General features: G+C 35.5%; 1 protein-coding gene across 1 annotated transcript in view; it reads left to right on the forward strand.

Annotated features, from left to right (window-relative positions):
- The window catches only part of TMEM260 (transmembrane protein 260), a 66021-nt gene that overhangs the window by 32509 nt on the left and 20617 nt on the right, over positions 1-12895 (forward strand). Inside the window, exons 6-11 of the mRNA XM_044773639.2 lie at positions 684-863; positions 2393-2433; positions 5776-5859; positions 7069-7183; positions 8482-8651; positions 10599-10770. Of these exons, the coding sequence (XP_044629574.1) occupies positions 684-863; positions 2393-2433; positions 5776-5859; positions 7069-7183; positions 8482-8651; positions 10599-10770 (762 nt within the window). The remainder of the gene's footprint in view (positions 1-683; positions 864-2392; positions 2434-5775; positions 5860-7068; positions 7184-8481; positions 8652-10598; positions 10771-12895) is intronic.

The following is a 12895-nucleotide window of genomic DNA, read 5'->3' on the forward strand; positions in this document are numbered from 1 at the left end:
TCTTTACAAGACTTTGTCAATATTGTCCTTTGTTTTAGAAGTGTGCAGATGAGAAATATATTTTCACATGAAGCAACATTGTTACATAGAACATAAAAAATTTCCTTCCAGCCTATATGTAAAATTGAGGAAAAAAAAGAGCTTTTGGATGAGCTGGGAGGTTATTTAAAAGCTAGTTCCATTTGTGTCAGGTATTTCCATGAAATGTCCAAAACCCTTGTAGATCAATCATATTGTCAATGTATAATTGTATTAGAGTATGTAGTTGAAGCCTACTCCTGATGAGGTGATAAGTGAATTGGTAATAGAACCATATTTGGGGCCTATTCAAAATCAGCCAAACAACTTCATCACTTCCAAGTGAGTTATCTCAGCTGTGCAATGCTGCGTGTCATGACATGGTTTTAAATGTAAAAGATGCAATAAACATGATACTCATGAGTCTTTGTTAGTATTATTTGCTTCGCTCGTATTTCACCTGCCATGCGAAGAAGTTCAGGCTGATGCAATTTTCTAGTAATCCACAGTAATCAGAAGGTTTAACATAGTGTTCTGTGGTGACTTAATATGAATTGAGAGATCAGCTCTGAGTAAACATATCTGATGTTTTCCTCGATGTGTTCTTGAAGGCCCAGGATGAGTCGCTAAATAAACACGGTGACGATGCAATGTGTCTCATGCAGGAACTCTCCCTGGGCTCTTTGCTGAAGTTGAGTCTGTGCTGCTTTGCTGGTTTGCTGCCCTACACCTACCTTCCCATCTCATCCTACCTCAATCAAGCCCGTTGGACCTGGGGAGACCAGACAACGTTGCTAGGGTTTTTGACGCATTTTCTCAGGGAAGAATATGGAACATTCAGTCTGGTAAATTTGTAATTAAAGCCCTTTTAAGGAAATAAGTGGCAAAACTTCAGTGTTCTGCCTGGACCTTGATTGAAAAAAAACAATCAATGTTTATGGATGACAGTACATAGAATTTTCATTTCAGTTATTTATGTAACAAACTTGCCCCTTGAAATGTGACTTTTACATACATTAGAAAGAAATTGGAATCACTTAACCTGAGATCATACGGTTTTATATCTTGAATATACTTTTCAGGATAACAAGCATTGAAAAGACTCTGCTGCCAGCAGTTGAAGCATTTCAGTCTTCTTAGCGTTGGGTATCACTTTGGGCTCTTGGTCTGTGATTAAAAATATTTGGGAAAGATTAAAGAAAAAAAAGTAGAATTTTTAATTTACCTTAACCAAAACACTTTCTTTTTACATATTTGATGAATAGTATTCATGTTGTATTTAGTGTAGTACCTTTGTGTAAATACTTTATAAAATATAATTTCACTGAATGTGAAATTTAGTGTGTTCTAAGTTCAAAAGGTCTTGCTTTCCCTAATGCATAAATTAGGGGAAAACACTAAATGTGGTTATAGTAAAGTTTACCTGGAAAATGAAAGGATAAATGTATGGTTTTTTATTTTAAGACAGTTGTATCAGATTTTTCTTTCACAGTTTGTGCTTTTTGTGTCCTACTTAAAAAGGCATGTTTCAGAAGAGTACATATTATATGACACCATTTATACAAAATTCTAACCATGCAAAAACTAAAACAATCTATTGCTCAAAAGATACATACAGAAGTAGTAAAACTATACATTTTTAGAAAGTAGGGGAATAAGTAACACAAAATTCAAGGTAATAGTTTCCACTGGGGAATGAGAAAGGTAAGACCTGTGAGGGCTTTGTGAGGGACCTATGCTATTCATGCACTTCTCTCTTAACTGGATGGTGGGTCTATAGATTGTTTAAAACTCTTTATCCTTTAAATATATTCTATATATGTTGTTTGTATGTAGCAGATATTTCATAATAAAATAGGTTAATAAAAGGATAATTATTAATTGTTTTTTGCCTTAGAGAGTTTGATAATTTAAATTTATACTCTGGTTTACTTATATTAGTTATTCCATTAAAATATTGCTGGAGGGCCATTGCAGATTTGAAATTTGTATAATTCACACATAATTGTCAAATTATAGACTAACAGGTGGTAATGAGCTCTAGTCAAAGTGCCCAAAAAGAGCTTAAAGAAACTCTCTAACAAGAGTGTAAAGTCTATTAATTCGTTAATGGGTTATTCATTCCTGAGGGAATAATTTAAGTGATCTTTAGCCAATTATTATTTCTGAAATTCTTGCTAAAAGATGTGTATGTTTAGTTTTCACTGACTTCACTTCAAAAATTTCATAATGCTCTGAAGACTTTGAATGAAGAGGGGTGTTGCATTATATATTTAAAACATCTGTCTTTTAAATCAAGGTAGTTAAAATACAATGGCCTAACAAAGCTTCAGTTTCATGCCTGTGCAAATAAACTTTTCTCTTTTATGTTTAGGCCAAATCTGAAATAGGATCCAGTATGTGTCAAATATTGCTGTGAGTATGAAATATTGAAAGTATTTTTAAATCAATTCTCTATTAGTTCTTTTAAGTGATTTTTGAGAGTTCTGAGTTTCTCTTTCTGAAGGCAATATGTCTGAGAAGTGGTTTTCACCTATACAGTTGTTTGTGTATCCTGTTAAATATTTTAGTATTTCTTTCGGAAAGATAAAGCTTAAAGTGAGCAAGAAAAACAGCAGTGAATGAGAATGTGAGGAGATTGTATCCAACTGAAAGTTGAAACATTTTAGTTTTTTTTTTTTTAAAGATTTTATTTTTTTTCCTTTTTCTCTCCAAAGCCCCCCGGTACATAGTTGTATATTCTTTGTTGCGGGTCCTTCTAGTTGTGGCATGTGGGACGCCACCTCAGTGTGGTTTGATGAGCAGTGTCATGTCCGCGCCCAGGATTCGAACCAACGAAACACCGGGCCGCCTGCAGCGGAGCGCGCAAACTTAACCACTCGGCCACGGGGCCAGCCCCCCGAAATATTTTAGTTTTATATGTTCCCTACAGCCTCCTCACATTCTCATTCATAAAACTAAAATGTTTCAGCTTTCAGTTGGATACAAATTACCCAGTGCAGTGTTGCTTTATAAATTTATTCTTTGTTCTGCTTTTATATATCTTCTTTATTTCAGAGATATTTTGTAACATTATATTTAGCAATTTGAATCATTATTTTCTTGTTATTTGGGATTGAGCTATGCTTTTTTAATTCTTCAGAGCTTAATTTATTTAACGTCTCTTAAGATTTTTCCTGTAAGCTGTCCTTAAGCTCTATTTTTGACTTACATATTTTTAACATCCCGCCTTATTAGAGCCAGCTTAAGCAAATATATTTCATGTATATTATCTACTAGCGTTCTTTGAAAATGAGTTAGTATTTTCTTTAAAACCTACACAGAGTAAGACAACTTAAAAAATATCCATACCAATCCTGTAATATTTTTATAATATTTTTCAATATAAAATTAGGCAAGAATAGTTTTCTATAACTCCCAACTAAGTGATCTCCTAACTAAGTATTAATTTTGGATTTTCAGGACTATTCAAAAGCCATTTTAAGAAAATGGGGAGAGTATTTCGACTCTACACATGAGGCAGCTCACAGGTTCTCACAGTCTCTATCTTAGTTGCTTGCTAGCTTGCTTGCTTCCTTCCCTCCTTCTTTCCTTTCTTTTTAAATGACCTTTTCCCCTACTCCAAAAAAAGATGCATAATCATTATAGAAAGTTTAGAAAATACAAGTAAGCAAGAATAAGAAAATTAAAATTACTGTAGTTCTGACATGCAGAGATAACCACTATTATTAATCTGTTGGCATTTTTGTCTATATCCTTCCAATATTTTTTATATTTTTGTCTTCAAAAATGTGATCATAAAATATATAGTTTTATTAGCCTGCTGCTTTTCATCTTATACTATATCTTGAAAATGTTTTCCTGCCACCACTTATTCTTATTTTGATGGTTCTCACAATTGATTTTATTTTATTTTATTTTTTTCTGCTTTTTCTCCCCAGTACATAGTTGTATATTTTTTAGTTGTGGGTCCTTCTAGCTGTGGCATGTGGGACGCCGCCTCAACGTGGCCTGATGAGTGGTGCCATGTCCCCAGCCAGGATCCGAACCAGTGAAACCCTGGGCCACCGAGCTGGAGTGTGCGAACTTAACCACTCGGCTGTGGGGCTGGCCCCTCACAATTGATTTTATATATTTCGTTTTATATCTGACTGAGACATGTGTGGCTCCTTTTTCTTTTTTGTTGGGGAGAAGGGAGCAAGAAGCTCAGTTTCCCTTTTACAGGTAAGGACAGCTTTTCTGGTCTTTTACTTAATTCTGCTTTGCTCCATCCAAAAAGACTCACCACCTGCTCTTTTCTACCTACCTTCTGGAGTTGTTATCACACTCAGGATTACTGATATATTTTGCCTTAACAAATCCCACATGAATTCCAAAGAACTCTCAAGAGTATGGACCATACATCTAACTTTTAGTACTTGCACATAAAAGTTATCTATTGAGGAACTTGAAGGCCTCCTTCACATTGAAATAATAGCAGTTAGGTTTTATACCCAGAAAAAAAGACTTGACAAAAGTGATGACCATTCACACCCACACTATTTATTTGAACCAATTCCTATGTGGAATAGAGGCATAATCCTAGCACCCTCTGATTGAGTGAGAGAATTCCTAGTCTTTAATTGTTGAAGCTGGACAGGAGTGTTGAGAAAGGCAACTCATAATTAACTTACTAGAAAATCCTTCAAAATGATGGAACCTAATCATCTACCCTTTTTGTCAAGCAAATTAAATTCTTTCCCCATGCATATCTCTAAATTGCAACCCTGTACAGGGAAATTATCGAATCTAACCCTAGGCAGTGACCATGTTTTAGAGCTTACGTTTAAGCAACAGATTTCCAAGAATTAATTTTGAGACTGACTTCATTCCTTTTGAAGAATGGTTTAAAATGGGCCTCATGCTGGAATCAATTTTTCAAGTGTATTTGAAAAGGAGTAAGGATATCTTCTCATAGTAGATGAGTCTCCATTAGTGAAATACACATTGTGTAGTTTCCATAATTATGGCATCACATTTTCTCCAGTAAAATTGCCAGTAGGGAGAAGAAAGTTCTTCAAGATGGTGGATAGATTCATTTTTTTTTTAAAAATTGGAGACTGCCAGAGCTATTTTAGAACTCAGATAACACTTGGAAAATGCTTATTAGTTAATGGAAGAATTTAGTTTAATTGTAGGAGAAAAAACATGCATTTCTTGGAGATTGTTTAAACATTTTTTGAACCAAATAATATAGAAAAAAGGAATACTTTTAAGGAAGAAGATAACCCGGAAAAGAATGGTTGGAGATCACTTCTCTTGTCCTTGTTTTCTTCATGATTGGATCCTCAGAAAATTATTTGAATTAGCTTTGTTTTCAATTGCTAAATCCCTGGAGGCCATGTCTACACTGCTGATAGAAGAAAGTCCAAAAATCCATTTCAGATGACTTCTTGACAAACCAGTTGGGGATACAAATTGGTTTACAATATCAATACAGTATACCAATATCACAAGCACAGTATTATTTGTTCTGATCCTATTCCAAATTATATAAGTTGGTAAACAAATGTTACAATTGACAAATCTCAGAACTGTTTAACTCTTTCTTTTGGTACTTTGTCTCCCAAATTTAAAAGAAGACAAAATAATTTTAAAATCTGATTCCAGCCTTTAAAACTATTCAGTGCATAATCAGATGTATTCTACAAAGGATGTTTTATTTGGAATTAACCAAATTTGTTTTCTGCCAACAATAAGGTAGATTTTCTTTTACAGTGCTCAGGTAACAAATATGAGGACCCAACTCTCATTCAACATTCAAGCCCTCGCAGTCTGGGCAAATATATGTTTAGCAAGAAAGTGAGTAATATAATTCCTTTTCCTATTATTTTTCTCATATTCATTAATTCAATTAATATTTTCAGTATGTCATTGTAAAACATTGCCAATAATATTTTATATTCCAAATAAATGACTAACCACTTCTATTAAAGCAAGTGTGTATTGCTTTCTTGCTAATTTTTTTGCTATAGGTTACTAATTTTGAAAGATTGAGCAGTATATCACAATCTCAAGTCATTTGATGTCTTAAACTTTTGACTGAATCCCTTACTCTACCCATAACCAATTATTATTGTTGCATTGCAAAAGAATCAAACAACTATTTGAATTCCTCTGGAGATAAAATTAACCTCCAATGATAAAAGATAACCTAAAAAATATAGCACTATTAATTTCCATTAATTTTTTTGTTCATTTACTTTCTAGTCTGTTGAGTGTATTTTTATGTAAATGTGTATATGTACATATATTTACAGTTTTATTTCCTTAATATTTAGCATTATATTGTGAGCATTTCCCCATACTATAAAAATACTTAACTTCGTTTAAATGTCTATATGATAGTCCGTCCTATGACCTAGGAGAATTAATGTAAGTGTTCTCCTAATTTGAGGATCTTTGGATTGCTTCTACTTCTTCCACTATTACAAGTAATACCAAAGCATTTTTGTGGATTAATCTTTATCCACATTTCTGGTGATTGCTTAAAGATTTATGCCTACATGTCAAATTACTGGATCAATGAGTATGAATGTGTTTAAGGCTCTTGATATATATTATCAAATTAACTTGTCTTGGGGATCATACTAGCATTCATTCTCATACTGCTGCACTCTCACCAACATTGAGATTTGTCATTTTAAAGTCTTCGTTGTTTTGATGCATGAAATTCTTTTGTTTTGCATAGGTTTAATTACATCTTAAATTAACAAGATTAATAATTTGTGGTTTTTTGGCAAATTTTCACTTTATATCTTTTGCTGTGTGGTTCTAAGTTGTCTACAATATAGTACAGTATTAAATTATTAAAGTACAATAATAAACTGTTACTATGTTTTGGTTATTTATTCCAACTCTGATTTTTAAAACTTAGATCTTTCTTTGTTCCTACTTAAAAATGGAAAGTTTTATGATCCAAATATTTTTGCCTATAGTTTAAAACTATGTAATATTATTATTGATATTCATGCTCATAAATAATTTTGGACATTTTAAATTTTTTTATAGGGACAAACAGAACCCATCATTAGTATGGCTTTTTACTGGGATGTTTTGCATTTATTCATTGTTCTTTGCTTGGAGGGCAAATTTAGATATTTCAAAACCACTTTTCATGGGTGTGGTAAGTTACTTAGATATTTCCTTTGACTATAAAGTTAGTGAAGAATGTACAAATTTGTCTTTCATGAATCTTATAGAAGAGCAGATTATCTCAGAAATACTTAAAATTGTATATACATTATAATAAATCAAGAGCTAAATTATTGAACCAGTAAGGCAAAGCTCTCTTTTTAGGGAAAAAAAAGGTCATGTTCAGTTAACACAATAGTTGAATAGAAGAATAAATGTAAGGTAGATGTAAGCTGGTCACTCTGTGTGTGTTTGCTGATACGGGGACTACTGCATGTCTCGTGGGACTTTTTTTGAGTGGAAAGTCCTGACCTCACCAGTCCCAGGCCTGTGCAAAAGAGCAGCCACGTTTCTGTTTTTCCCTGGCTGCCATCTTTGAGATTAGGATATTCTTCCCCTTATAATAGAAACTCTATAAATGTAAATAGCTCTTTTTTAACAGCTGAAACCAACTGTTTTTTTGTGTGTGTTCAAAAGGCCTGATAAATAATACCTTACTTGATCACCTGAATTCAGAATCAATTGAGAAACAAAATAAACCAGTCCTCTGGGTGGGAAAGTCCCCTTTGTCACTGACAAAACTGCGATTGGAGAGCGTGGTTTATACCTGTGGGTGGGGGGGCTTCCTCACCTGCATCCCAGAATGGACAGACCTACGCTAGTTACAGGCAGTGCTGCACAGGACAGGCCCTCCCCACCCACTGGTGCCTCCGGGACAGAGCCTGCCCCTGGACAAGTGCCTCCTGTGGGCAGGTCACTTCCGAGAGAGAGAGAGACAGAGAGAGGGAGAGAGACAGAGAGACAGAGACAGAGAAAAAGGGAGAGAGACAGAGACAGAGAGAGAGGGAGAGAAGAGAGGAGGGCTATCAGGCCCAGACCCTGCTCCCAGACTCCCCAGTTGGATCCATCCCCACAGTCCTCCAGGAAGAAGAGAGTGAGGGGGTGTTATTACTAGAGGAGCTTCCCCACATGGAAGGAAACTTCAGGAGCAAAGCAAAAGCATTGGTCCCCCTTCTCCACCTGACACATTGCAGGAGTTCAAGATGAAGTATTGAGAAAAATGAGTGGACGCAAAAAGGATGATTCACATGTCAAACTGGGAAGGAGGAATGTTTGAAAATGGGAAAGGAAAGTGGCATGGAGTGGGGGTGGGGAACTCAGTTAATAAGATCTGAGTGACAGCAGGCATCAGCAACTAGGTGTGTGCAGTGTATTTTTAAAGCATGTAAGTACCTGATGGATTGCATAAATCAGGCAGCTGGATGTATAGTTTGCACGTCTCTTTCGCAGGTCGAGCGATTCTGGATGCAGAGCAATGCCGTGGTGGCCGTCCTTGCTGGTGTCGGTTTGGCTGCACTTGTTTCTGAGAGTAATCGAGTGCTGAACACCAGTGGGCTTCATTATCTGGAATGGCTTTCAGCAACTCTCTTTGTAATTTACCAAATATATTCTAATTTCAGGTAACACATGGTTATTTTTCTGAAAAGTAGCACTCAAGCCAGAGACATTTGGACATTTAGATTCTAGGACTTTATTTCGCCTTTAACTTTCACACTTTTCTCGTGAGACGGCCTGGGCTGGGTGCAGTGGTTCTTAAACTTTTGAACCAGAATCTCAGCATGAATGATGTGTAGTTTCAGGGCATTGCAGACAAGGGTTCACATGTTGCATGTAAACTGTCTGCATACTTTCCTCTAAGGAACCCTTAGAGATACTTTCGGGTCTGGAGTATATGTAAAATTCCCTGATCTAAAATACCTCTTAGATGGAGAGTGAAGACATTTGAGCCTCTTTGTATGCTCTAAAATAATTCACTTTATACTTCAAAGATTTTATCTTTTGAGTAATACCTGGCCTTATCTAGTTTACTCTGTGGTAGTGAGTATTAATTATTTTGAAATAAAATTCTAAAAGTTTCTTAATCCTTATGCATTATTAGTATTATGTGTATTTTTCAAAACCTATTTAATAACCATTCTAATGAAAAGCTTAGCCTAACATAAAAGATGTCCAAGTTTTAGATGATAGTTCATTTATTTCCAGCAGTATAGAGTAAACATTACAGAAGTGGAAAAGCCATTGGAGATTCGATTGATATTTTAAAAAGTTACATTTCCCCTTTCAACTTAACTTTAAAAACCCATGTTCCTTATAATACAGGGGTCGAGCCAGTGTCAGGATGGCTGCGTCACCAGGAGGCAGTGTGGGAAGGGGACACACGTCTCAAACACAACTCCATAGCTAGCTCACGAAGGGTTTGCAAGCCCACAGTGTGTTTCCCAACCTTTTTTATCCCAGTCTCCTCCTGGCTTGGGTCTCTAGGGCAATCCAAGTTCGGCACCAGGTATGAGTGCTCAGGATGGCTGGTTTTATTTTGTTTTGATTCTGTTATTTGCCCCAGGGGAATGGAATAGATAGCAACTTTGCTGGGTGGCCAAATGTGAGGGCCTCACCCTGCAAAGTAGAGAAACATAATCGGAAACAGTTGCATCAATTATAAGGCAAAGGTAATATTTTGTTCCTAGCAGTGTTTATTTGATTTGTAGTACTAACCCAGTGATGTGACTTTAGGCTGTGTTTCTTGGCACCACTGAATGTAGTGGACCTGACACTAATGGGAAGGGCATTGCTTGTTGCATTCTTTGATGCTTCCACTCTCTTGCAGTTTGTTGCTTTTTTCATGGGAAGCTTTCAGAATTCATGCCAGTTTTTCTTTGAAGTTAGAAAGTCCACTTCATCATTGAAAAGAGTTGTACTGCTGTTGTTGGCATTGGCAAATAATGCCTGGAGAGGAGTAAACAACTCAACCTACTGTCCCTTTCCTTCCTTCTCGTTGGTCTCATTCCCTAATGCTTTCTCGGTCTAGAAGGGAGAGAGGGACATGGGAGCCTGTGGTTCAGGGATGTGATGGAGAGGATTGACCATACATGCAGGAGAGTCAGACAAATGTTGTATACATTTATGTCAGAAATCGGCAGATTCCCTCTTGTATTTCTGAAAATTCCTTTGGACTAAATGGAATTAACAAGAAATTACCTTAAATTCCAAGTAGAACCAGAAATCTTACTTCTTTGTAGTGAAATTGGATATGCGTTTAGGAAAAAAAAGGACTTATTCTTGAGCACCAACTGATTCTCTTTTTATGGAAATGATTATCAATTCCAGAAGTAAAGCAGTACACTGATTTTTTTCAATTGAACAATTAATTCCTTCCCATTTTTTTTTCGGATGATAGTGTTCTCTTTTCAAATATAAGCATCTTCTTGGAAGATACAAATTAGAATGTTTTGAAACACTAAATGTAGATTGTGTGATAGGAAAGGAATGGAGTGGGAAATAAGCCAAGTCTTATTAAAACTGAAGCAATGTGTTGCTATTTTAATGTTTTCTTTGATCATTTTACGTAGCATTTGTGACCAAAGGAACAACTATGTGATCGATAAATTTGCAAAGAACCTTCTAGCCTCTATGCCTCGTGACGCAATTATCTTACTCAGAGGAGATTTGCCAGGAAATTCTCTCCGTTACATGCATTATTGTGAGGGACTGAGACCAGATATTTCATTAGTGGATCAGGAAGTAAGTATATGAAAAGTATACTTAGAATATAGTAATTGTAATAATTTGAAGACATGTTTTTTTAAAAAACTATTTTTTTAAATAATGGATGGGTACAATTTTCTTAATCACTCTTAGGTAGGATATATATCACATTCTTTTGTTTATTTTAACTAATAGTGTAAGTCATATGAGTTGCTTCTTTCTCATTTAAACTGAACGTTTTAAGAATCAATATGTTCTCATCACTCCTACTCAACATAGTAGTGGAAGTCCTAGCCAGAGCAATTAGGCAAGATAAAGAAATAAAACGTAGCCAAATTAGAAAGGAAGAAGTATAACTGTCACTAGTTGTGGATGACATGATTTTATATAGAGAAAACCCTAAAGACTCCACCAAAAAATTTTTAGAAATAATTAACAAATTCAAGAAAGTGGCAGGGTACAAAATCAACAAACAAAAATCAGTTATGTATCTACACACTAACAATAAACTAGCAGAAAGAGAAGTCAAGAATACAATCCCATTTACAATCACAACAAAAAGAATAAAATACCTAGGAATAAATTTAACCAAGGAGGTGAAAGACCTATACACTGAAAACTATAAAACATTGGCAAAAGAAATCAAAGAAGCCACAAAGAAATGGAAAGATATCCCATGCTCATGGATTGGAAGAATTAACATAGTTAAAATGTCCATGTTACCTAAAGCAATCTACAGATTCAATGCAATCCCAATGACATTTTTCATGGAAATAGAACAAAGAATCTTAAAACCTTTATGGAACAACTAAAGACCCCAAATAGCCAAAACAAGCCTGAAAAAAAGAACAAAGCTGGAGGTATTACACTCCCGGATTTCAAAATATGACAAAGCTATAGTAATCAAAACAGATGTACTGGCAGAAAAACAGACACACAGATCAATGGAACAGAATTGAGAGCCCAGAAATAAAACCATACATCTATGGACAGCTAATTTTCTACAAAAGAGCCAAGAGCATACAATGGGGAAATGAAAGTCTCTTCCATTAATGTTGTTGGGAAAACTGGACAGCCACGTGTAAAAGAATGAAAGCAGACCATTATGTCACACCATACACAAAAATTAACTCGAAATGAATTAAAGACTTGAATGTAAGACCTGAGACCATAAAAGTCCTAGAAGAAAATATAGGCAGTACTCTCTTTGACATAGATCTTAGGAGTATCTTTCTGAATATGTCTCCTCAGGCAAGGGAAACAAAAGAAAAATGGGACTGCATCAAACTAAGAGTTCCTGCAGGGCAAAGGAAACCATCAAGAAAACAAAAAGACAGCCTACCAATTGGGAGAAGATATTTGCAAATCATATATTCGATAAGGGGTTAATATCCAAAATATATAAAGAATTCGTACAACTCAACAACAAAAAACAACCTGATCAAAAAATGGGCAGAGGATATGAACAGACATTTTTCCAAAGAAGATATACAGATGGCCAATAGGTACATGAAAAGATGTTCAATATCACTAATTATTAGGGAAATGCAAATCAAAACTAGGAGCTATCACCTCATGCCCGTCAGAATGGCTATTATTAAAAAGACAAAAAATAACAACTGTTGGAGAGAATGTGGAGAAAAGGAAACCCTTGTATGCTGCTGATGGGAATGTAAACCAGTGCAGCCACTATGGAAAACGGAATGGAGATTTCTCAGGAAATTAAGAACAGAACTACTATATGATCCAGCTGTTCCACTTCTGAGTATTAATCCAAAGAACAGGAAAACATTAATTTGAAAAGATATATGAACCCCTCTGTTCATTGCAGCATTATTCACAAGAACCAAGACTTGGAAACAAAGTGCCCATCAACAGAATGGATAAAGAAGATGTGGTATATGTACACAATGGAATACTACTCTGCTATAAGAAATAAGATGAAATCTTGCCTTTTGTGACAGCATGGATAGACCTCGAGGTTATTACACTAAGCAAAATAAGTCGGACAGAGAAAGACAATCACCATATGACTTCACTTGTATGTGGAAGATTAAAAACAACAGCTAACGAACACATAGATAAGGAGAACACATTGGCGGTTACCAAAGGGGAAGAGGGCTGGGAGAGTGAAAGGGTTAAAGGGCGCATGTGTATGGGG

This window comes from Equus asinus, chromosome 7 (assembly GCF_041296235.1).
Source record: "Equus asinus isolate D_3611 breed Donkey chromosome 7, EquAss-T2T_v2, whole genome shotgun sequence".
In the NCBI taxonomy this organism is placed as follows: domain Eukaryota; kingdom Metazoa; phylum Chordata; class Mammalia; order Perissodactyla; family Equidae; genus Equus; species Equus asinus.